At 44.9% G+C, this 22511-nt stretch overlaps 1 protein-coding gene across 3 annotated transcripts in view; it reads left to right on the top strand.

The window, feature by feature from the left end:
• Positions 1 to 2326: 2326 nt before the first annotated feature.
• TGFA (transforming growth factor alpha) overlaps positions 2327 to 22511 on the top strand; it is a 106346-nt gene continuing 86161 nt past the window's right edge. For 2 of the 3 annotated variants that reach the window (XM_035001353.1, XM_035001354.1), the window contains exon 1: positions 2327 to 2478. In XM_035001353.1, coding sequence (XP_034857244.1) covers positions 2439 to 2478 — 40 coding nt within the window. In that variant the 5' untranslated portion in view covers positions 2327 to 2438. Of the gene's footprint in view, positions 2479 to 2981; positions 3047 to 22511 lie in introns of those variants that run through there. The other variant, XM_035001352.1, reaches the window with a different exon arrangement.

The raw sequence follows: 22511 nt of genomic DNA on the forward strand, positions 1-22511 counted from the left end.
TACTGGGAACCAGCTCGTTGTGCTTTCAGAATCGGGCTCTGCCACTTGCAGGCTTTGTGACTCTGGGTATTTACTAAATTCTCTAGGTCTCAATTATTTTCAAATAACAGGAAGATGGAAGCTATCTCATAAGGTTGTTATGAGGATTGAATGAGACATAGAAGATGCTCAAGGCAGAATGTTCACATTTTAGGATATGAGGTTTCCTCCCAGCTCTATAAATAAATGTTCAAAAATGATCTCAATTCAGTTTACAAAAAAATGTTGTAAATGTTTTGTAAGAAAAGGCTGATTATCTGTTTGACACAAATGAGTTGGAAGGTTTATAAAACCGTAGATGTGGATGGGCTCTTGAACATGTTGGTGGAGAATTAAGGATTTCAAAGCATGAGATGTACTTTGATTGGAGTACTCTTTAGTTTACAAGATATCAAATTATCTCTTGATTAAAGAGATTTTACAGTCCTGAAGGGGACAAGCTCATTGATTTGATTCTGCTGCTACTTCCCCCCACCCACGACTTTGTGTGTGGGCAGGGGGCAGAGAAGGGGAGACTGCTGAACCTGACTCTTGCCAGACTGGGCAGCTAGCTCTCAGCCATAGTGAACTTGATGTGTGCACCGTAGCGGGGAACAAGATGACGGGTCCATTCTCCAGTCCTACCCGGGGGTCCTGGAGAACAGGAGATAGGACATTGAAAACTGATTTCTTCCCTCCTGTAACCAAGGCAGGCTAGTCTAGGAAGGAGACAGAAGAGCCACCAGAACAGGTCAACACCAGCCTGAAGGAGGTGGGCACTGAAGGGAGTCAGGGATCACTTACTAGAGTGTGTGTGTGTTTACCCTGTGCAGGCATGTTGTGGACACAGGAAAAGCTGTACTCCAGGACTTACCACACAACCGTCACTGCAGATTATTAAGGGTTGAAAGAACAGCAAAGTATCCTCTGACAAATGTATTGAAAGGAATGGTTTCTCAAAGTAAATTTAGGCTATTTTCAAAATCCCTTTCTACACTGGTGTTTCCTGCCAAATGTTGAGGCCAATGGCCTGATGCCTCCTTTTCCAAACTAGGCCCCTCTGCTCATATGAAACAAACTTAACAAAAGTCAACCCTGAGAGTCTTGAGTTTTAGGCCAAGAAAGCAGCAAGAGATGACCCCCCCGCCCCCCCTCGGCCCCCCCACCCAAGGAAAGTGGGTCTACCCTAAGCAGACAGGCTGGAGGGGTCAAGAGAAGAGATTTAGTCCCTCAGCTTGGGGCATCTGGAAAATAAGATGGGTCACTGCTTCTTGGGGGCATACTGTCCCCTACGGACCGTCCTCAGGGAACTTTGGGATGGTCCCCAAGAAACCTATGGGTCCTCCATTCTCTACCCAGAATGTCTTCCCTCTGTCCCCTCCACTTGCCCTAATTCCAGCACCAGGGGCCAGCTCCAAGCCACAAATCCTGAAAGAGCCACCTAGACGGTTCCAGCCCATACATCCCTCTCTTTGGCCCCCTTATTGCATGCTACCCTATTCTTGGCCCCAGCTGCCTGTGGCGGGGTGGGGGGGGGTGGACTGGGGTGGTACTAATGGTGGATAACCAGGTACCCTTAGAGACCCATCTTCATTATTAATCCCAGGCCAGATAAACGAAAGCCCGCTGATCTTAACAATGTGCCCTGGAGGCCGGCATCACTAGAATCGAGAATTCTCTACCGGGATAGGGGTGCGGGTGGGAAACCTGGTTTAACAAATTCTTCTCTTGATTCTGAGGAGCCCTCTCCTTGGACCAAGTGTTGGCAGGCGGCGGACGAAGCTCGCCGGTCCCGTTCCGGGCCGCGTCCCCAGTCCCCTGCCGGGAGAGCCCCCCCACCCCACCCCCAGCAGCGGCCGTCCGCGCAGGTGCCAGACGCCCGCGCGGCTCCGCTCCCCCGCGCCGAGCCTGGAAGCGACCACCGCGCCCGGACGCTCGAGCTCCGCGGCGGCCGCACGGCGCGGCTAGTCTGAGGGTGGTGTTTGAAGTCGGGCGCTTCCTGCCTTCCCGTCCGCCGGGGTGCCGGGCTCGCGCGGCGGGGCTCCGAGATTCCCCGCTCGCCCCGCCCCGCCCGCCGCCCGCCGCCCGCGCCCTGCACGGTGCGCGCGGCGTCCCCGCCCCCCACCCCCACCCCCTGTGGCCGTAGGGGGGCACCCCCACCCGGGCGGGAGGGTGGTCCGGCGTGGCCCGGTCGCCGAGTGGCGGAGAGGTGACGGTAACCGCCTTCCCATTTCCGCCCGGCCGGCCGCGCAGCAGGGTGAGCGCAGCAGCGAGCGCTCGGTCCTGCCTCCGCCCGCCCGCGCCGGGGGCTGGCCTTGCCTCGCCGGCGCCTTTTTCCCCCGCAGCGCGGCGCCGCTTCGCCACTCGGGCACCGCAGGTAGGGCAGGAGGCTGGAGCGCCTGCTGCCCGCCGCCCGAAAGATGGTCCCCTCGGCTGGACAGCTCGCCTTGTTCGCGCTGGGTATGTACGCTGCCTGCTGCGCGCCCCGAGCCACCTGCCCTCGGCGACACCCCGCTTTCCCCTGGCCCCTCCATTTCTCTTCCCGGGGGTTTTCTGCGCCCGCCTGCGAGAGTCGAGGGAGGCTCGTGCTTTTCAGGGATTGGAGCCTGGGGGGCAAGGGGAGTCACGAGGGCTTCCTGAGGATTTGGGGAGCCCGTTCCGAAGAGGGGGCCGTCGAGCGCCCAGCCTTTCCCCGGGGAGTGGCTGCCCTGGCCGTGCGTGAGAACGCCGGCAGGGGAAGGGGAAGCGGTGTGTGAGCGGGCTTGAACTTTAATCCGCCGCGGCTGTGTGTTCTTACACTTGCTCACACCTACCTGCATATACCTGGCTGTCTCCAACCAAGCCCGTCTACACGGGCGGCGGTGAGCGTAGATGCGGAGAGGGCGGCCGGCGTCAGACCCTACGGCGGGACCTTGCCTGCTTCCCTGTCGTACCCCCTGCCTAGCCCTGAGTTCCAGTGACGGGGAGATGGTCACAATCAGCAGAGGCGCCCTCAGTCTTCTAACTTTAGGAGCTCTCGAGCTTTGGGGTATGTTTTGGGGTTTTGTGCGGATTGTTCTTTTAATTAACTTCCCTGGGAGAAGTGGTTGAAGTGTCAGCCGAGGGCAGGAGTGAAACCCTAGACGGAGCGTTGCCAGTTTCCTTTGAGTTTGTTCTTGGAAGGGAACGGGAGATGGGGGAAGGGAGGGGAAGTTAAACCCGGCAAACCTGGGTCTCGTCTGTGAAGCCCTTGAGTTTTTCCGCGGTGAAGTGCACAGGTCTGCGTGTAAGTGGTAAGGGGTGCAGCGCCGTGCGCGGGCCGCCCGGCTCTCGCCCCTCTCAGCGCCCGGCCTCTGTGGTGTTGAGATAGACGCCTGACAGCCCAGGTGTCCAGGTTTATTGGTGCAGCTTCCGTGAAATGAATTCCTCAGTCGATATCCCCTGAGTTTACCCTTGTAAAGCAAGTTGCTCCTACCTGGAGAATTTATTGGAGCCTGAAAAGAGCTATGGAACCCCCCCCCCCCGGTCCCCAGAATGCCCAGAGCCACAGCCTCACCCAGTTCGTGTTCAGTTTCAGGGGGCTCACGGAGCCGCCTGTGATCCTGCGCGTGAAACGCTGATCGAGAACGGGGGAAACGGGGGCAGTAGTGGAACCCAGTGCTCTGAGCTGTACCCTCACCTGAAACTCACCAACAGGTGGCATGATTCTGGGCGGCTTCCCCCCACTCCCTTTTTCCAGAACCCTTTTAACGTTTTTTGTATTGACGGTTGTTCCGATTTTCGATTTTTTTTAAAGCCACAAAACATGACCGATGCCTCAGAAGCCTCCTGTTTGCGGGTGCCTTTGTAGTGTGTTTTGCAAATTCTAGTAGTAACAGTCATAATAGCTAATGCTATCTGAACACTTACTCCGTGCCAGGCACTGTTCTAAGTGGTTTCCATGGATTCATTTATTCTTCACGCCAACCTGAAGAAGAAGGTATTATCCCCATTTTACAGAGGAAGGAAAGGAAGCGCTCAAGGCCCACAGTTAGTAAGCAGTGGGGTCAGGATTATTAGAGTGTGGGAGGATTGAGGGTTTGAAATGTCACCCAGCTGTGGTCACTATAGTCCCCTTTCCCAGTTTTGGGACTTTTCTTGAAGGAGAGATTATATGGACTACCTCAGAACTTGTTAAATTGGGTTTTCCGGTGGACTCCTAGGATCTCAAGGTGGTCTTAGGTTATTCGATGAAAATTGGAGGCAGGAAATGATGAAGGTGTGCAAATTTGAGGGCACCTTTGAAAGTTGCCCTGCCCCCCCATCATACTACCCTTGCCCATGAAGACTGCTTGCACCCATCATGTTATTTTTCCTTTTTTGCCTAAGACTTGAGCCTGATCCTTGTTTCCTTCCTTGAGAAAAAATGTGTAAACCTAGAAAGATTGAGATCAATATGTAAAAACTGGCTCATACAATTCCAAAATATAAGCAGTTGGAAAAAAGCAGAAGAAGGCAGGAATACCAGTTTTTTGTTTCTTTAAAAAAAAAAAAAAAAGCCATTGGCTCTGATCATTGACTACAACTTCTGCTTCCCACCTCACTTTCTGCTAGATTACTAACTAGCACTCATCAGTGCCACATGCATCTTTAATTTGCACATCTCCTCCAGTGCTGCTTTCCTCTCTAATTTTTCTTAAATTAGTTGAAGGCAGTTCCAGGCAAATCAGCAAATCTAGAAAATCAAGATCTCTCCCCTCCTTCCCAGCCTTTGTAGGAACAGTCTGAAAAGGAACGGGTTGTTTGGAGTTTCAGCTGATGCTCCTGATTACTTGGAACTTGAGCGTTGATTGATGCTTTGGCGGAGAGCATGCAGAGACTGTTGCTTAAATGGCAACACTGGAAACATCCAGGTTCCTGTGGTGGCTGCCCTCCATGTCATATTTCCGTCATTGGCCAGGCACACCTCACAGGGGCTTGGCACCTCCAGTCCCACATCCTCCTGTGTGAGCAGGGAGCAAGATGTGTGATCTTGGGCAAGTTACTTAGCTTTTCTGTGCCTTGTTTTTCTCATCTGTAAAATGGTGCTGTTAATAGGGTGGTTAAACCTATTTAATGAACATAGAATGGCGCCTGTCTTGTAGTAAGAGTTGAAAAAATCTTAGTGCCATCATCATTGTTGTAACTTTGAACCCCATAGAATTCCAGATGTCCTAGCAGGTTCTGTCCATTCTGTAGTTGGGAGAGTTTGTCTGTCTTACCTTTCAGCTCTCCACCCTTCCTAAGCCAGGAAATATCACCTAACCTAGAAACCTACTTAACGATTTGAGTGAGTCTCATTTGGCAGATACCAATTCAAGCAAATTTGGAATTTGGAGGGGGAGGACATCATGAATTCTATAATTTTTGATGCAAAACATTTGTATTTCCTCAATATTCAATGGTCAGTTTATTGAAGTCACCACTAAGTTTCAGTTTTTTTAGTGGGAATAATAAAACTGCAGCCCCCTCATAGGTTGTTATGAGAATCAGATGAGATGGCAAATACAGAAGCTACTTATAAAGTATACAAATAAAGAACTACACACAAAATGAAATTGATTTTAAAATCCAGAAATAAACATTATTATGTTTATGGAAGCTCCCAGTAGGACTGAGTGTAGCCTAAAGAAGGATCCTAGGACACTTAAGTGTCATTAAGGATGGGTAGAAATGAAGCCAGTCCCTGTCCCTGTGGATTTGGGACCGAGGGACCAGTAGGGGACATGAACGAAGACAGTCCTCTTCTCCATTACATGGAAATGTCTTTCAGAGTAGACAGTGGAGGTTTGCCCAGGACACATGTTTTCCTTATTGGCAGCCATAATTAGGGAAAGTTCACTTAGAACATGGGCTGTAGAGGTGTATATGGAAGCCTTAGAGGCTAAGTTTCCCATATTTGCTTTTCCAGAACTTGGTTTCCTAGGATAAAGAGATCTTTCTGTAAATATTCCATGTCCCCTGCAAAGGGGACCTTTCTTACAGGAGTAAATGATGCTTCCTGTTACCATGGTAACATAGGAAAACTAGCTGACTTTTCCATTAGACCTATCTCTAAGGGCCTTTTGAAAGTGTGCTTGAACAAAGTCCTACTCTTTGGGCTGCCCACTGAAAGGGATGGGCAACGGGAAGTGGAGCTTGGGTCAGCCAAAACGGGACAAGCCTGACACACTGAATTGGGCATCTTGTGCTTGGTTTCATGCGTAAAACCACTGTAGGACCTTCCACAGCAGTGCCCTCAAATCCCAGCCACCTGGAGGGCTTGGCAAACCAGGTTGTCCTGCATGAGGTGGGAGGGTTTGCGTGTCTGACAAGCGTCCAGGTGTGGCTTATGCCACTGGTAGGGAGGAGAAGAGAGGGACACTTGGAGAACCGCCGCTCTTCAGCCAGTTGCTGTTAGGGAAGCTTCTGGCTTAGCCAGTTGCATTTTATCTAAAGTCTGCTCTGACATTTATGAATGCTGCTGTGGATTTATGAGCCATTATTAAAGGTGCTTCTGCAGTCTGTCTTGCTGACCAGAGCAGAGCAAGAACTCTTGCTGAGATCTCTTAATTGTCATAAGTGTTCTTGTTCTTTGCCCCTGGAAAATGTGATGGTCCTTTGTTATTAGACTTAAGCTGACTGACCAACACTAAGCATGTCACACTTTCTTATTTTAGGGGGTTACCAAAAATTGACCGTTGTTTTGCTGCCATTTCAACTATTTTTTAAAGATTTTATTCGACAGAGACAGAGAGGGAACACAAGCAGGGGGAGTGGGAGAGGGAGAAGCAGCCTCCCAGCTGAGCAAGGAGCTCGATGCAGGGCTCCATCCCAGGACCCTGGGACCACGACCAGAGCCAAAGGCAGATGCCCAACAACTGAGCCACCCAGGCGCCCCTCAACTATTTTTCATCACCTCAATTTAAAGTATGAATTTAATTCTGTGCTAAAGGCTAACCCGGTTAAAATTGCATCTAGGGGCACCTGGGAGGCTCAGTCGGTTAAGCATCCAACTCTTGATTTGGGTGCGCGCAGGTGAAGATCCTTGGGGTCATGAGATGGAGCCCTGCATTGGGCTCTGTGCTCAGCGCAGAATCTGCTTGAGATTCTCTCTCCATCTGCCCCTCTTCCCACTCACTTTCTCTCACTCTCTAAGTAAATAAAATATTTTTAAAAATTGAATCTAGATAGAGAATTCGAGTACTTTTACAGTGACTTCTGGTTTTGTTATGCTTTTTTTTCCTCCTTGTGAAATGTCAAGTATAAAAATCTTTCATAAAAATCAGGAAAGCCTAAAATCCAGGCTACCAGACCCATCTCTTAGGAGCTCTTCAAGTACAAGGCACATTCCCTTTAGATGAGTTCTAAAAATCTGGGTAGTCTTGGGGCACCTGGGTGGCTCAGTTGGTTAAGCGACAGACTCTTGATTTCAGCTCAGGTCATGATCTCAGGGTCCTGGGGTGGAGCCCCATGTGGAAAGATTGGGCTCTTTGCTCGGGGGGGGGGGGTCTGCTTGAGATCTTTTCCTTCTGCCCCTCCCTTCCCACCCCCCACTCACACATGCTTGTGCTCTCTCATAAATCTTTTTTTAAAAAATTAAATATATCTGGGTAGTCTTTTGAGACATTATGAATTGGTTGTATTGAATATGACTTAAAGAGTAGTCACCTGGGCTTAGAAAAAGTTGGAAGTTTGTTGAAATGGAATTTTATGTCTTTGCTAGTGCCTTTTTTGTTTTCCCCTTAAGTCAGAGGAAACAATTTTACATGGAGTCTTTCCCCAGTCAAGTGAATTCTGTGCTCAGCATTTTTGCTTTTACTTTTTTCTTGTCCCCTTCTTTACCATGAAAAGCTTTCAGCTTCCCCCACCCTAGCGTTTGCATTTCTCAAGTACTTGTGGAGAGATGGTTAAGGACTTCCTCAAGAAGGGATGTACATATACCTGCTTTGTGTAACAAGCTTGTATAACTCACCAAACACCAGCCTGCTAATGCCTTGCCTTTTTTGGTTTTAATCTTTGAATGTGTTAACTTTTCTGGCTGGGAACCTTAGCAGTAGAGTTCTGGTCCCTCCAGGTCCTGCCTCGGATTGATATTGGTTGGTGCTTGTTCTCTCTAGTAGTTTGAGGGCTCTTTGGAGGCAAAGATCAGAGGTCTTCATCTCTGCCCTTGGCCTATCTAAAGAACAGGTGGAGCCGCAGAGGGGACCACTCAGCACTTGATGACCCCCTTGGGGTGTCCCGTCCTGGTTTCTCCCAAGTGGAGACTCAGTTGGCAAACATTTGGCCACATAGTTAATTAACATTTGTACAGAAAAACTCTTCATTGTGATAATGAAGGGTGATTGCATATAAATTCCAACAAAGATGCAATTAGTCTTCAGAATAATTATTTTAAAAAGATTAGGATTTAGTGTTTTTAATGATTACAAAAACATTTTTTTCCTCTAGACCATTTGGAAAATCCTGGAAAGCGTAAGAGAAAAAAATGTTTCAATGACCTGTATTTCTACCACCCAACGATAACCGTGATTGACATTTTGTTATACAGCCTATGGATGAATGTATACGTAGATATTCTTTGAAAGCATCTATGATTTCTGATGGACCCACACTATTTAACTTAATTGTTTTTGCAACTTAACCTTCATAATATTTTTATGTTATTAAACATTCATTCTTAGTGTCATTACATCATTCTTAGTGGCTGGCAAGTAATCTCTTGACTATATTTACTATAACTTAACCTATTTTGAAACCCTTTTGGCCATATAAATTTTCCCCATTTCTCACCATTATGAAGAATCCACACACTATTGTTAGGAATATAAATTGATACAACTTTCTGGGAAGTCAGTATGGCAGTAGCTATCAATTTTAAGTGGGCATAACCTGGGTCATCAGTTCCACTTTTTGATATATATCCTACATAAATACTTGCCCAAATGTGCAAAGAAAAAATTTAAAGGATGGTGATTGTTGATTTTGTTTATAACGGTAACAAGTTGTCAGTACCTACTGTTGTAATTATTTAAGGAGATTCCTTAAATAAGTTATTTTTACATAACAGTACATTGATTCACTATGTATCTATTTAAAAGAATAAATGTTTCATGATATCTTAAATTTAGAAAGGCATAGAACCGTAGGTATAGTACAGTGCCTTGGTTTGAACTGGTTAACTTTTTTTTATAACAAGCCTATATTAAATTTATAATGCCTAAAGTCAAGGAAGATAAATGATACAACAGATACTTCTGTGCGTAAGTGTTTGGCACATCTTTAGGATAAATTCCTAGCAATTGGCCTTTTCTCCCACGAGCAGTGTATGAATGCCACTTTCTTGAATCTTCCCTGACACTAGAAGTTAGTTTTAACACTTTCCAAGTTGATTGGGAAAAAAAGACCTCAGCCCAATCTTCATATTTAACATTTGTTAGGATGATTCAATTTGTTTGTTGGCCATGTCCTCTTACTTGCATCTTAACCTTTTCAGTTTTTTTTCTTATTGATTGATTATCCTTTTCTTAGAGCTTTATAACACTTTATATAAAAAGGGTATTAATACTTTGCAAGTATTCCCCCCATTTATTGTATGTCTTACTGTTTTGTTTATGGTGTTTTTGACATACCACAGGTTTTTATTTTTATGTAGCAGAAACTAGAAAAATAAATCTTTCCCCGTTAAGCTTTCTACCTTCGTTTATACATTTAGGAAAACCTTCCCTGGCCTAAGATAAGGCAAATATTTACTTATTTTTTTTCTCCTAAGTCTCCTGTATCATGTTCAACTATTGTACCTAGAATTTATTCTTGTGTACGGTGTGAGGTATAACTCACATTTCATTAAAAAATAGCCAACCAGTTAATAGTCTCAATTGCTATTTATGGAATAATCTATCCTGTCTATTGTGGCTTGAAATTCCATTTTTATCACATGCTAAATTCTTTTTTTTTTTTTTTTAAGATTTTATTTATCTATTTGACAGAGACACAGCGAGAGAGGGAACACAGCAGGGGGAGCGGGAGCGGGAGCGGGAGAGGGAGAGGCAGGCTTCCTGCCGAGCAGGGAGCCCAATGCAGGGCTCGATCCCAGAACCCTGGGATCATGACCTGAGCCCAAGGCAGACGCTAACGACTGAGCCACCCAGGTGCCCCCACATGCTAAATTCTTATAGGTACTTGAATCTGTGTAATTTTATTTTGGTTCTATTATTTTGTATTTTTGCGCTTATTGTGCATTTGTTCACTCATGTATTCTGCAAATATTTATTGAGCACCTATTCTGTGCAGAGACTCCTTCTAGGTGCTGGAGAATCAGCCAAGAATAAGACACAGAACTTGTGTTTTAGTTAGATAGTTCCCACTGCTATCATAACTGGTTGTTGCTAGTATTTAAAGCTTTTTTAAAAATATATGTTTATTTTGTAATGGGTTTTGTTAATTCTAATAGTCCTTCAGTATATTCTCCTAGGTTTGCAGGTCCCTGATCATGTAATCTTGGATAGTGATAGCTTTGCCTCCTTCCTTTTAATATTTTTATCTTTTATTTTTCTTATAGCGCTGGCCAGAACTTCAAGAACATTTTTAAAAAGTCAATAGATATCCTTGTATTTTTCTTGACTTACTGATAGTGTTTGTAGCATTTAACAGTTAAGTACGAGGATGACTTTGTCGTTATATATACGTGAGAATATCTTTATATAGACCCACGAAAATGTAGATATGTGTATCTATATGAATAAACTTTATCATGTTAATGTACTACTCTTAATATACTAAAAGATTTGGCATTTTGCTTTTTTAAAGATTTTTTTTTCTTTTTATTTATTTATTTGAGAGAGAGAATGAGATAGAGCATGAGAGGGGGGAGGGTCAGAGGGAGAAGCAGACTCCCTGCTGAGCGGAGAGCCCGATGTGGGACTCGATCCCGGGACTCCAGGATCATGACCTGAGCCGAAGGCAGTCGCTTAACCAACTGAGCCACCCAGGTGTCCCTGGCATTTTGCTTTTTTAAAGCAGGGGAGATAATATGAGTTGTGGATTTTGTTTTTTTTTTCAAATGTTTTGAGGACTTTGATCAACTCATTATGTTAAAGCCATCCTTAAATTTCCGGAATGAATCCCTCGTGGCTCCGTGGTATTACTCTCTCTGCATACTGCTAGGTTCAATCCATTCTAAAGTGTTTGGGGCCTTGTTTTCTTTTTTAGGGTTTGATATCAGCATTACATCAGCTTTATAAAAACTTTTATAAACCTTCCATCTGTTTTATGCTCTTGAGTAGTTGAAATATCATGGAAGTAAGTGGCTCTGTGAAGGCTTGGAAGAAATTGCTAGCGGTCAGTTTAATTAAGTTCTTCTCCGCTTGAGTCATTTTTGGTAATTGTTTTCCTCACAATCTATTCAATTCAGATTTCTAAATTTTTAGCACGGATTTTATAAATAATCTCCTTTTAACGTAAAGTTTTCTTTTGCATCTGTGGCCCCGGTTAATGTGACTTTACCAAATAGGAAAATAAGTAAGCACCTAGGCCCCCAAAATAAAATACATTTTCAAGTTTGTTTTTCTTGATAATACTTTGGAAAAAAAAGCCAAAAAACAACCACCTTCTTTTTAACCTTTTTTTCCCCCACTGTAGTATCATGATTGTGGGGGGGGTTTTTGGGTTTTTTTTTTAAGATTTTACTTGTTTTTTGACAGAGAGACAGCGAGAGAGGGAACACAAGCAGGGGGAGTGGGGGAGGGAGAAGCAGGCTTCCCCGCTGAGCGGGGAGCCCGATGTGGGGCTCGATCCCAGGACCCTGGGATCATGACCCGAGCTGAAGGCAGATGCTTAACAACTGAGCCACCCAGGCACCCTCCTTCTTTTTAACCTTAAACCAAATTCAAGTGAAGGCTTCATTTTAATAGTGTTCCCAGGAGCCCAGGAAATTAGTCGTGTATTTGCCTAACTGCGTGTGCCGAAGTTGCCACAGTAATGCCGTTTCTGATTTGGATGATGCCCGGCATGTCTAGCTTCCTACCTAAATTAATTTTTAGGTTCCTTAAGCTTTAAAGAGTTTAAAAACCTCCAAATACACTATCGTGTCCATTAGATGCGACAAGAGTGTTTGAAGTAAGACAGCCAGTGCTCGTGTGGGAGATTTTTGCTGCTGTTGGCTCATTTGCTTTGGAGTGATTTGTGTGTGTGTGTGTGTGTTTAAGATCAGCACTTCTAGGTGGAAATATGGGATTCTTACAAAGAGACCGTATCTTCAGCTTGAGTTCTTTAGGGCCTTTGATCTGAGTTTGAATGAGGTCAGTAAACAATTCTCCTGGGCACGTAAAGGGTAGATGTGCCTTCACTGCTCTTTCGTCATCTCTTGCCAGGTCAGAGGCATTCTCTGGGTAATTACTGTACTTCCAAGAGGTGCAGGAGATTAACTGGCTAAAAGGTACACGTCATGTAGTGACACAAAAGCGGCTGAAGCTGATAAATGAGAGGTTTGCAATTACACACTCTGCTCCCCCTCCCTCTGCCAGGCCTTGGGAACCAGCAGGGCAAAAACAAACGGAACATGCTTTTCGTGGGGGAAAGACAAAGCCTAAGACCTGTAACTTGTACTGTGGCAGGGGCTAGGAGGAACTGGCCTATAAACTATGGAGGGGCCTACCCTGTTCACCTTCTAGGTCACCAAGCTCAGTTGGCAACTCTGGGCTTGAACACTCCTCACCTTGGAACAGTCCCTGGGTTGTTATTTTTGCATTGGAGGAGCATATCATCGGGCTGGTTTGCATGCTGTATACACTCCCTGCCAGCAAATTTAAACAATGACAGATGTTTTTTTGCACATAGCAGACCTTGGGTGTTATAATTAGTGTTTCAGGGGATGAATCATAGGCCCCTGAACTGGAATGAAAGCAAGCTTGGGGCCTGAGCATTATTTAGGGAGGTGAGGTAAACTCCTAGGTCACCCAGATGGGGAATCCTTCTGGATCGGGACTCTCTGTAAACCTCATCAGCCACTCCCCTGCCACGCAAAGAAAAACCCCAAAACAAACACACTTCTTGGGCAGGCCACTTAGTGCTCACAGAACATGCACACGCTCTGGTCACCACCTCCCCTCGTGGGCCATGCAGGAGACACGCCTTATCTGCTCGCCTTGGTTAAATCCCACTCCTTTTCCAAAGTGAAACCGAAATCAGAATCTACAAACAGAAGATTCAAAAAGCACCCCCAAATTTGACTCAACAGAGACCTCCTCTTACTAGGTTTAACTAGCAAGTATCTGACCAGATCTCTTTCTCTGTATAGATACAGATAGTCATATACTCACTTTTTTCCTTCAAACAAAAAGGCATTTGGTATTTTTAAATCTGCTTTTTACTTACAGTCTGTAGGGAAAATATTTTTGTGGCAAAAATACAAGTATATCTGTCGACCTATCCTTTTTTTTTTTGGTGACTATAACACATTCCATCATACAACTCTATCATTGTTTGTTTACCCATGCTTTGTGGATAGAGATGTAGATTGTCTCAAATTCCAATATTCAAACCTGACATGAAAATTCTTGCAGCTAAATCATTACCAGTATCTTTTCATTATTTTGTATGGCTAAATCCCCAGAAATGGGCTAGTAGGTCAAAAGGTACACACTTTTTCAACTCTTAGTATGTTTTGACAATCTGCGCTCCAGAAGAATGTACAGACTTCTGCCACCTGTTGTGAATGCCTATTTGTTGGCAAACTTGCCTATGATTAACGTTATAATTTTCTAGATTCTGTTCATTGTGTTGGCCAAATGGTATCTCATATTTTAATTTGTATTTGTTTGGTTAAAACCAAAGTTTGGTACATTGAATGCTTTTTCATGTTTGAGTATTTGAATTTATTTTCTTGTGAATTAGACCATGTTTGGGGTAGGTTATTTAATTATTGATTCATGAACAGTTTTTAAAAAGATATATTGAGGGGCACCTGGGTGGCTCAGTTAAGCGTCTGCCTTCAGCTCAGGTCATGATCCCAGCATCCTGGGATCAAGCCCCACATTGGGCTCCTTGCTCAGTGGGGAGCCTGCTTCTCCCTCTCCCTCTGCCCCTCCCTCCCACTCGTGTTCTCACATGCTCTGCGCTCGCTTGCTCTCTCGCTCAAATAAAAATTCTTTTAAAAAAGATATATTGAAAATATTGCCCCTCACCTCACTTGTGTTCTCACACGCTCTGTGCTCACTCGCTCTCTCAAATAAAATCTTTTGAAAAAAGATATATTGAAAATATTTCCTTCATTTTGCTGGTTAAATTTATATGTGTTGTGTTTGGGTTTACAGGAGTATCTTTTTGTTTTTAACTTTTAAGGACTTAAAATCTGTTCATAATTCCTTTACGATTTCTACTTGGAGTAGGGATTTGCTGTGCTTCTTTGATATCTCATTTCCCCTTCTACTTTTATGTTGTTACTTTTCAAATTTAAATTTCAATTCGTTGGGAATGTATTTTGGTATGAGATGTGAGCTAAGATTCTAACTTGCTGGGGCGCCTGGGTGGCTCAGATAGATGGTTAAGCGTCTGTCTTCGGCTCAGGTCATGATTCCAGTGTCCTGGAATCAAGCCCCACGTCGGGCTCCTGGCTTAGCAGGAGCCTGCTTCTCCCTCTCCCTCTGCCTCCCCCCCCCCCCCCGCTCATGCTCGCTCGCTCTCTGTATCTCTGTGTCTCAAATGAATAAATAAAATCTTTAAAAATTAAATTTAAAAAAAAAAGACTCTAACTTGCCTTTTTGCGAAATACTGGTCCAGTTACTCTATGCCATTTGTTGAACAGTTCTCAGATTTCAAATCCTACTTTTGTCACTTGATACATTCTTAGGAATACTTGAATCTATTTCTGGAGGTTTTGTTCAGCTCCATTCATTTGAGGCTCATCCTATAGGGAACTGTTCTTTTGAGCTGGCAACATGTCATTGCCCCGGGAAGTGGGAGCAGAAGATAATGAAAACTGGGAAAGTGGACATTGGATTACACTGGATGTCCCTTCATGGTCACGTCTCCCTTTCATGACAAGACTTCTTTTTTTTTTTTTTTTTTAAAGAACTTATTTATTTGACAGAGAGAGACACAGCGAGGGAACACAAGCAGGGGGAGTGGGAGAGGGAGAAGCAGGCTTCCCGCTGAGCGAGGAGCCTGATGCGGGGCTCGATCCCAGGACCCTGGGATAATGACCTGAGCCGAAGGCAGACACTTAACGACTGAGCCACCCCAGTGTCCTCCTGACAAGACTTCTACTTCCGTCCCACCGAGGGCATATTGGAGGAAGAAACACATGTGGTGCTGGAGAGGATACTTACTGCGTTTGAATCCCTGGGGGAGAAAGGATGCCTGCCTCACTCCTCAGCTTGGCTGAAGACTGATGATGGGCACTGGGTCTCACTGTTCCGAAAGGCATGGCGAACCTACCTATGTGCTCCTATTGTTTCTGGAACTTTTGCTTTTCAGAAATTGGGGGTCATGAGGCAGGCCTGCAGTCCTCCATGTAATGTTCTGGTTAACTGAAACTATATTTTCACGTCTCCTTCTCAAATGGGAGTACCGTGGAGTATGGGTGGCATACTCAGAGCCAGGCGATGTACTGGTACATCTCCCTGGAATAGGGAATAATTAAAGAATCAAAAAGGAATTTAACTGGCAAGTCATAATATTATTTTCTATATTAAAACAAACTCAGCTCTACTAGTTGATAGAATGCAAGATGGAAATAACAAAATTAATTTTTAGGATATAAGGATAAGTTGCGATTCTTTTTTTCCCTTTGGAATGTTTCAGAGTGTGCCCTAAGACTAGAGGAATAGGTATGAGTTCCTTCTCTTTGAATTTAGGGGGGTCTAGTGAAAAAGTTCGAGGAGTACTGTTCATGTAGAGGACTGATTTTCAGATGCTTACAATAGGAAAAACAGTAACTAAAACCAATACCTTCATTAGTCTTTTGCTTGTTTTAGATTTAATTTGCTTTCCTAAGTTTTCCCAAGATGAAAACTTAGATTATTGATTTTAGATTTTTCTTTTCTAATATAGTCACTCAATGATGTCCGTTTCTAAGCACTGCTTTTGCTGCATTCCACAAATTTTGATGAGTTGTATTTCCACTTTTATTTAGTTCAAAATATTTTTTAACTGCTCTTGAGATCTCTTCTTTGACCCATGTGTTCTTTAGAAGTGTATTGTTTAATCTCCAGTATGTAGGGGATTTTCCAGCTGTATTTCTGTTAATTGATTTCAGTTTATCTTCATTCTGGTCTGAGAGCAGACACTGTATGATTTCTAGTCTTTAAAATGTGTCTAAGTGTATTTTATGGTCCACAATATGACGTATCTTGGTGAATTTCATGTGAGCTTGAGAAGATTGTGTGTTCTGTTGCTGAATGTAGTCTGTCTGTGGAAGTCAGTGACCTCGAGTTGCTTGATGGCGCTGTTGAGTTTAACCATGTCCTTACTGATTTTCTGCTGGTGAATCTGTCCATTTCTGATAGGGGGGTATTGAATGAAGTCTCTGACTATAATAGTGGATTCACCTATTTCTTCTTGTAGTTCTATTAATTTTCTCCTCCTATATTTTGATGTTCTTTTGTTAGGCACATACACATTAGGATTGTTAAGTCACTTTACCATTCTTTAATGATTCGGAAGCTATTTCTGGGTTTCTCAGTGCCCAAAGGTCATCACCGGTAAACTCTTTAGCCCCACATGGTACCTGATGCAAAACTTCCCATTTTACCTGTGAATGAGAAGTCCACTGAGTAGGGTTTTCTTCCTGACTTGGGTAGCAGAACTCTGCTCTGTTTTAACTTACCTTATGGAGAGAAAAGAATATATAAAAGCCATTATTCCAAGTTCCCAGACTAGTACTCTGTTAGGATCAAGATAGTGGGATCTTCTTTGTTAGAGGCCATCCTTTCAAGTATATTCTTATTTTGAATCCTCTGTAGGTTGTAGAAGTTTTTGGCAAATGGACTGCTTAGGCCCCAGTGAACCACTTGAAAGTTAGAGATTTACACTTAGGAAAACAACATCAACTCACTTTGTAATGTGAGCTTATTTTCTGGTGAAGTGCCTCTTTCCTCTACTGTGGAAGATAAGGAAAAATAAACAAAACAGTCCTTTCAACTCAATTAGATTTTTTGGATTTCAGATAAAAGGCTGCCATTTTTCTTTTAACAGTAATAACAGAGGCATTTGGAGTATCTCAGCTGTCATCCCGTGTAGAATATATCCAAGTGATCAAGCAGTAGTTGTGATTTTTGTGAACCAAGCCTAGTGTAACATTTGGTTCTTAATTCACCCAAACTGGCTACTTTACTCATTTAATGCTGTGCTATAGAGCCAATGGGATGAACAACCAAAATAAGATCGATCAGCTTGAAATGAGGGATGCTATTTATTTATTTGTTTTAGGTGATTTCTTTTCTACATGGATTGTTCACTTCAGCAAACCCTTAATGTATGTCAGATCTTCTGCTGGGTTTGGTGATACTAATGCAAAGAGGGCCACCATTCCCTAGCCTTTGCCCTCAAGCCCTGAATTCTTGGCAGATTGTGGCAGAAGCAGACAGTTTTGTGTGTGTGTGTATGTGTGTGTATGTGTGTGCGTGTTAAGAATTTATTTATTGGACAGAGACATAGCGAGAGAGGGAACACAAGCAGGGGGAGTGGGAGAGGGAGAAGTAGGCTTCCCGCGGAGCAGGGAGCCCGATGTGGGGCTCGATCCCAGGACCCTGGGATCATGACCTGAGCTGAAGGCAGATGCTTAATGGCTGAGCCACCCAGGTGCCCCATCCCTTATGTTGCCTTTTATAGCTGCATCATGCTTCCATCCCCACCTCCATCCCTGGAAACCATTAATCTGTTCTTCCTTTCTATAATTTGTCACTTTAAGAATGTTATATAAGTGGAAACACTCGATAAATACCTTTGTTTGTTTCAATTATAATTCTCTGGAGATTCCTCCAGGTGGTTACCCGTGTCAATAATTTGTTTCTTTTTTTTTTCTGGAATCATGACCCGAGCCGAAGGCAGATGCTTAACGACTGAGCTGCCCAGGCGTCCAGCAGACAGTTTTTTTACAATATGAAATGAGGTACACAGTGGGCACCTTGTGCTCAAGAGCAGGGTTTTGGGGTATGAGAAGGCAGGGCACAATCTGAGAAGATGATGGCCACCACTTAAAACAGCACCTGGTAGGTGGTCATTTCTTTAAGAGTTTTATGTGTCATACAAACTCCTTTAGCCTATCTGGGCAACCCTGTGAGATACGGTGATTATCCCCATTTTACAGATGGGGAAACTGAAGCACAAAAATGTTGATTTGTCCACGCCCCCACAGCCAGCAAGTAGCGGCGCAAGGATTCAAACCCAGGTCCCTGGCCTGCCCACCTAGCCGTCCCGCAGCTCTGTCACTCATTCACGGAAGCCTGTGGGTGCTGAGGTGCCCCGTGTCATGCATGTGTGAAAGTGCCATTTTGTAGCGGGCCGTAGGCTAAATGTAATCGGACTTTTCAAACAGCCACTCCCTTGAGTTTTTTACCATAGTGAGAGTAATTGCCACGGAAGTAATTGTCATGTTGGCCAACAAGAAATGTTGCCACTTCCCAGTGCTGGGAAATAGAAACAAATGTGGTCCAGATCTTTTTTTTTCCTCTCCTTCAGGTCAAGAGTTAGCTGTTCAGGAGCCAGATAATCACATGAGGCATGCTACGTGACACACATTAGGGTGACTGGGGCACCTCTAGTAATAAATTCATTCATGGAGACTGGTACACATTTATACCATACATTTTTAAATCTTACTTAAATTCAATTAATTAACATATAGTGTATCATTAGTTTCAGAGGTAGACTTCAGTGATTCATCTGTTGCATAGAACACCCAGTGCTCATTCCATCGCATGCCCTCCTTAATGCCCATCACCCAGTTAGCCCTTCCCCCCGCCCACCTACCATACATTTTTTAAGAAGTATTTGTTTTATTTTATTTTTTTTAAAGATTTATTTATTTATTTATTTATTTATTTGAGAGAGAGAGAATGAGAGACAGAGAGCATGAGAGGGAGGAGGGTCAGAGGGAGAAGCAGACTCCCTGCCGAGCAGGGAGCCCGATGCGGGACTCGATCCCGGGACTCCAGGATCATGACCTGAGCCGAAGGCAGTCGCTTAACCAACTGAGCCACCCAGGTGCCCAAGAAGTATTTGTTTTAAAGGGTGATCTCTTCCATGTATGCAGGCAGCCTGTCCTCCAGTGAGCGACATGCCCGTAAGTCACTGTGCACGTGAGCTGTAGCCTCGAAGGCCTCTGCTCGAGGGCTGGCTTTTCTCCTCCTCCTCGCCTCCCTTCTCTGCCTCTCCGGTTGACATGTCCCCCAAATAATAGCAAAAGACAGCAGAGTCTTTACCACTTTTGCTTTAACACCCTTAGTTCTTCATAGTCCCACTAAAGCTAGAATCTGTGTTAGCACATTTGCCAGTAGCTGGCTTCCTTGAACACCCTTCACCCTTAACTTTAGCCATAACATGGGCCCGCAAAACACACAGACCTTTCCATTGACTTGGTAGAGCGGCAGGTCAGGACAGAAATAGCATTTACTGTTCCACTTGTATGTGGGAACTTCATCCGGCTGGCAGCCTTTTGTAATGGCCTTTGCAACTCCAAATATAGTTTAACGTCTGGATCCTCAGGTGTGAGCAAGGGCCACCGTGTGGACGTTTTACCAATGTTTAGTAAAGGTGGGGGGGTTTTCCTGTTAGGTAAAGGAGTCGTACCCTTTGTCACAGTCCACAAGTACCCCGTCCCCTTTATGAACGTTTGTGTAGGCCACTTCATTTTACAAAAGACCGACATCAGGTATACCTCTTTTTGCTAACCAAAAGAAATCTAAAGAGAGAAATCATAAAAGTGAAAACAGCTTCCAGCATTTGTTTTGCAGCGAGCTTTTATAGAGGCAGCATGCACCCCAAGCAGTAAGGGTGGCTCCATCAAGCTTGTTCCCCCAAACTACACTCAGCATCTCCGCATCCAGCCGCCATATGTTTGAACTGTGTCTGTGAGCATCTGTGCTTTATCTCGCTTTTTGTGCATCTGTTAGCAAGAGGTGTCCTATAGTATCAAAAAAGCCCAGGAGATTATTCTTTAGGTCTAGGAATGCTCAAAAATGTTTCCATATATTGAGGCACCTGGATGGCTCAGTTAAGTGTCCAACTCTTGATTTTGGCTTAGGTCATGATCTCAGAGTCGTGAGATCGAGCCCCAGGTCGGGCTCCATGCTGGGTGTGGAGCCTGCTTAAAATTCATATTCTCTCTCTTTCAAAAAGAAATGTTTCCATATAAATTAGTGGTGATTGCCTCTTCACTTTGCACCACTCTGGCTTACGGAAGGTTTCATCAGGTAGTGTATGTATTATTAAACCTGTATGTATTACTAAAATAGCCAGTGGGATGGACCACTTTTACAAAGACAGACCTCTTTCTGGAAAAAAAAAATGTGAGTTTTAAAAATCAGTCTTATTTAAAGGACCTTACTTGATAATCCTTTTCTAGAACCCTCTCTCCCTAATTTGCAACTCCGAATCATTCACATCGCTGGTTGGCTTATAGTAGATTGCCTCCACTGCAGTAGCTTCCCTAGCCCTTCTAGAAAAGTTGACCAGTTGGTCATTTCTGTACAAGCCCATCCTGCTGGCCCATGGGGGAGGAAAAGTTGGTGTTTTAGGCAGCCAGGAAACTCAACTATCTCCTGAGATTTAAACACCCAGATAACACCACCTCATAAAAATTCTGTTGTTCTCTGAGCAGAAGGCCCACTTGTATTTTCCACAGGCCTTTTGCTCGCTGCCCCGTAGGCTCCCTTGATCTTCACTTGCGTCACCTCATCTCCAGCAACCCACTATCTAACATTTCTTCCTCCAATTGATGCTCTTGAGTTGTGACATTCAGCAGGAGAAAAAGAAGAAAGAAAGGTTTAACCTTTTGGAACAGAGCAGTCCCTTTGGGTCCAGATGCCCTCATCCTTTCAGCTTGCACCTCAGATCCCGAGGAACCCCAACTGCACGGAGCTGCTGAGTGATAACAAGGACAAGACGGTGGTGGAATAACCCCACTGTTGTCCAGCAGTAAAGAAAATAAACGTGCCTAATCATTCGTCGATGTGCTGCCCCGCCTAATCAGGGAGCAACCCTGTCCAGCTGTTTTCCCTTCCCCTGTGGGAGGTGCGGCTCGCAGCAGGGAGAGGGCTCGGCTCCAGTGGGCGACTGTTCCCAGGCCAAGGACGGAGCCGCTCTGTCTGAGAGCAGCGGTTCCCGCGAGCCCGCCCTGCGCCCTGCGGCCCGACCGCGGAGCCAAGCTCCCGGCCTGGAGAAGTGAACCGCAGGGCAGGGGGTTATCCCACCAAACAGGAGATAAGGGTCTTCCCTTGAATATGCCTCATTAAATGAGGCAGGTACCAGCCGCCCTCGCAAATGGGGAAGGGGGTTGGGGTGCAAAATGGAAGCCCTTGCTGTGCCTGTGGTCTTCATCCCAGAGGCTGGTGCTGGCTCAGCCAAGAATGCCGTCTGGGGGCTTTGATGTCATCAGACTCCACTGCAGAGCCGAGAAGTGGGCGAACGGCCTCCCTGTTTGGCCTTACAGATAAAGTCATTAACTTTTGTGTAAAAGCATGTTTAGGCGCCCAATGAGGTCATTAGAAAGCATTAAAGAAATCTGGATTGTTCTAAACCACCTACGGGTGCACTATTCTTGGTTTTCCCCACTTTAGCCTCTTCAGAAAGGGCTTCGTTGTTTGTACCTGGGCTGTTTATCACCTGGTGAGCTATTTTTGGAGGCTCCACAGGCAGCAATTTTCTGGAAATCTAGGGCTTTGTTTACATAAAAACCTTCCATTTGAGGGTGTGGATAAATTGGTATGAACAACTATTGATATTCTTAGCTACTGTCTCCCTCATACTGGGGGGAAGAATCACTTTCATTTTTAGTCCTGTCACTGGGGTGTCTCCAGGTGACCTCTTGCTCCTTTAACAGTAACCCCTGTGTGTGTGTGGGGGGGGGTTCATCTAGAGATTTCTGTTCCTACTTCTTAGCTTTTTCTTTCACCTTCCCTCTTTCCCTTATTCTCAACTTCTGAAGTGCCTTGCACGATACCTGACATTTAGTGGTTGACAGATACATTTTTATTGATGATGAATAATTTACTCCCAGAGTCTCTCTCCTCTTTTCTCTCCTTTTCCTTCTTACCCCTTGCTCCCAAAATAGCATTGACATAGCAGCAGATAGGAACACTGACTTCTCCCTTCCTTAGAGGGAAGGACTCCTTTCCCAAGGTTATGTGGCCTGTCCTAGTGCTCCAGCCCCACACCAATCTCCCCACCGTTACACCCACATCAGTGGGGATGACTGTCTCTGTGTCTCTCCCACAGGCACTGGGCGGGGATATGAAGGACAGCAGAGAGCTGGGCTAGGCTTGCACGGGGCATAAAAGGTTGCTGCAGAGGCAGGACAT

Source organism: Mirounga leonina, unplaced genomic scaffold (genome assembly GCF_011800145.1).
Source record: "Mirounga leonina isolate KUSES-001 unplaced genomic scaffold, KU_Mleo_1.0 Mir_125, whole genome shotgun sequence".
Lineage (NCBI taxonomy): Eukaryota > Metazoa > Chordata > Mammalia > Carnivora > Phocidae > Mirounga > Mirounga leonina.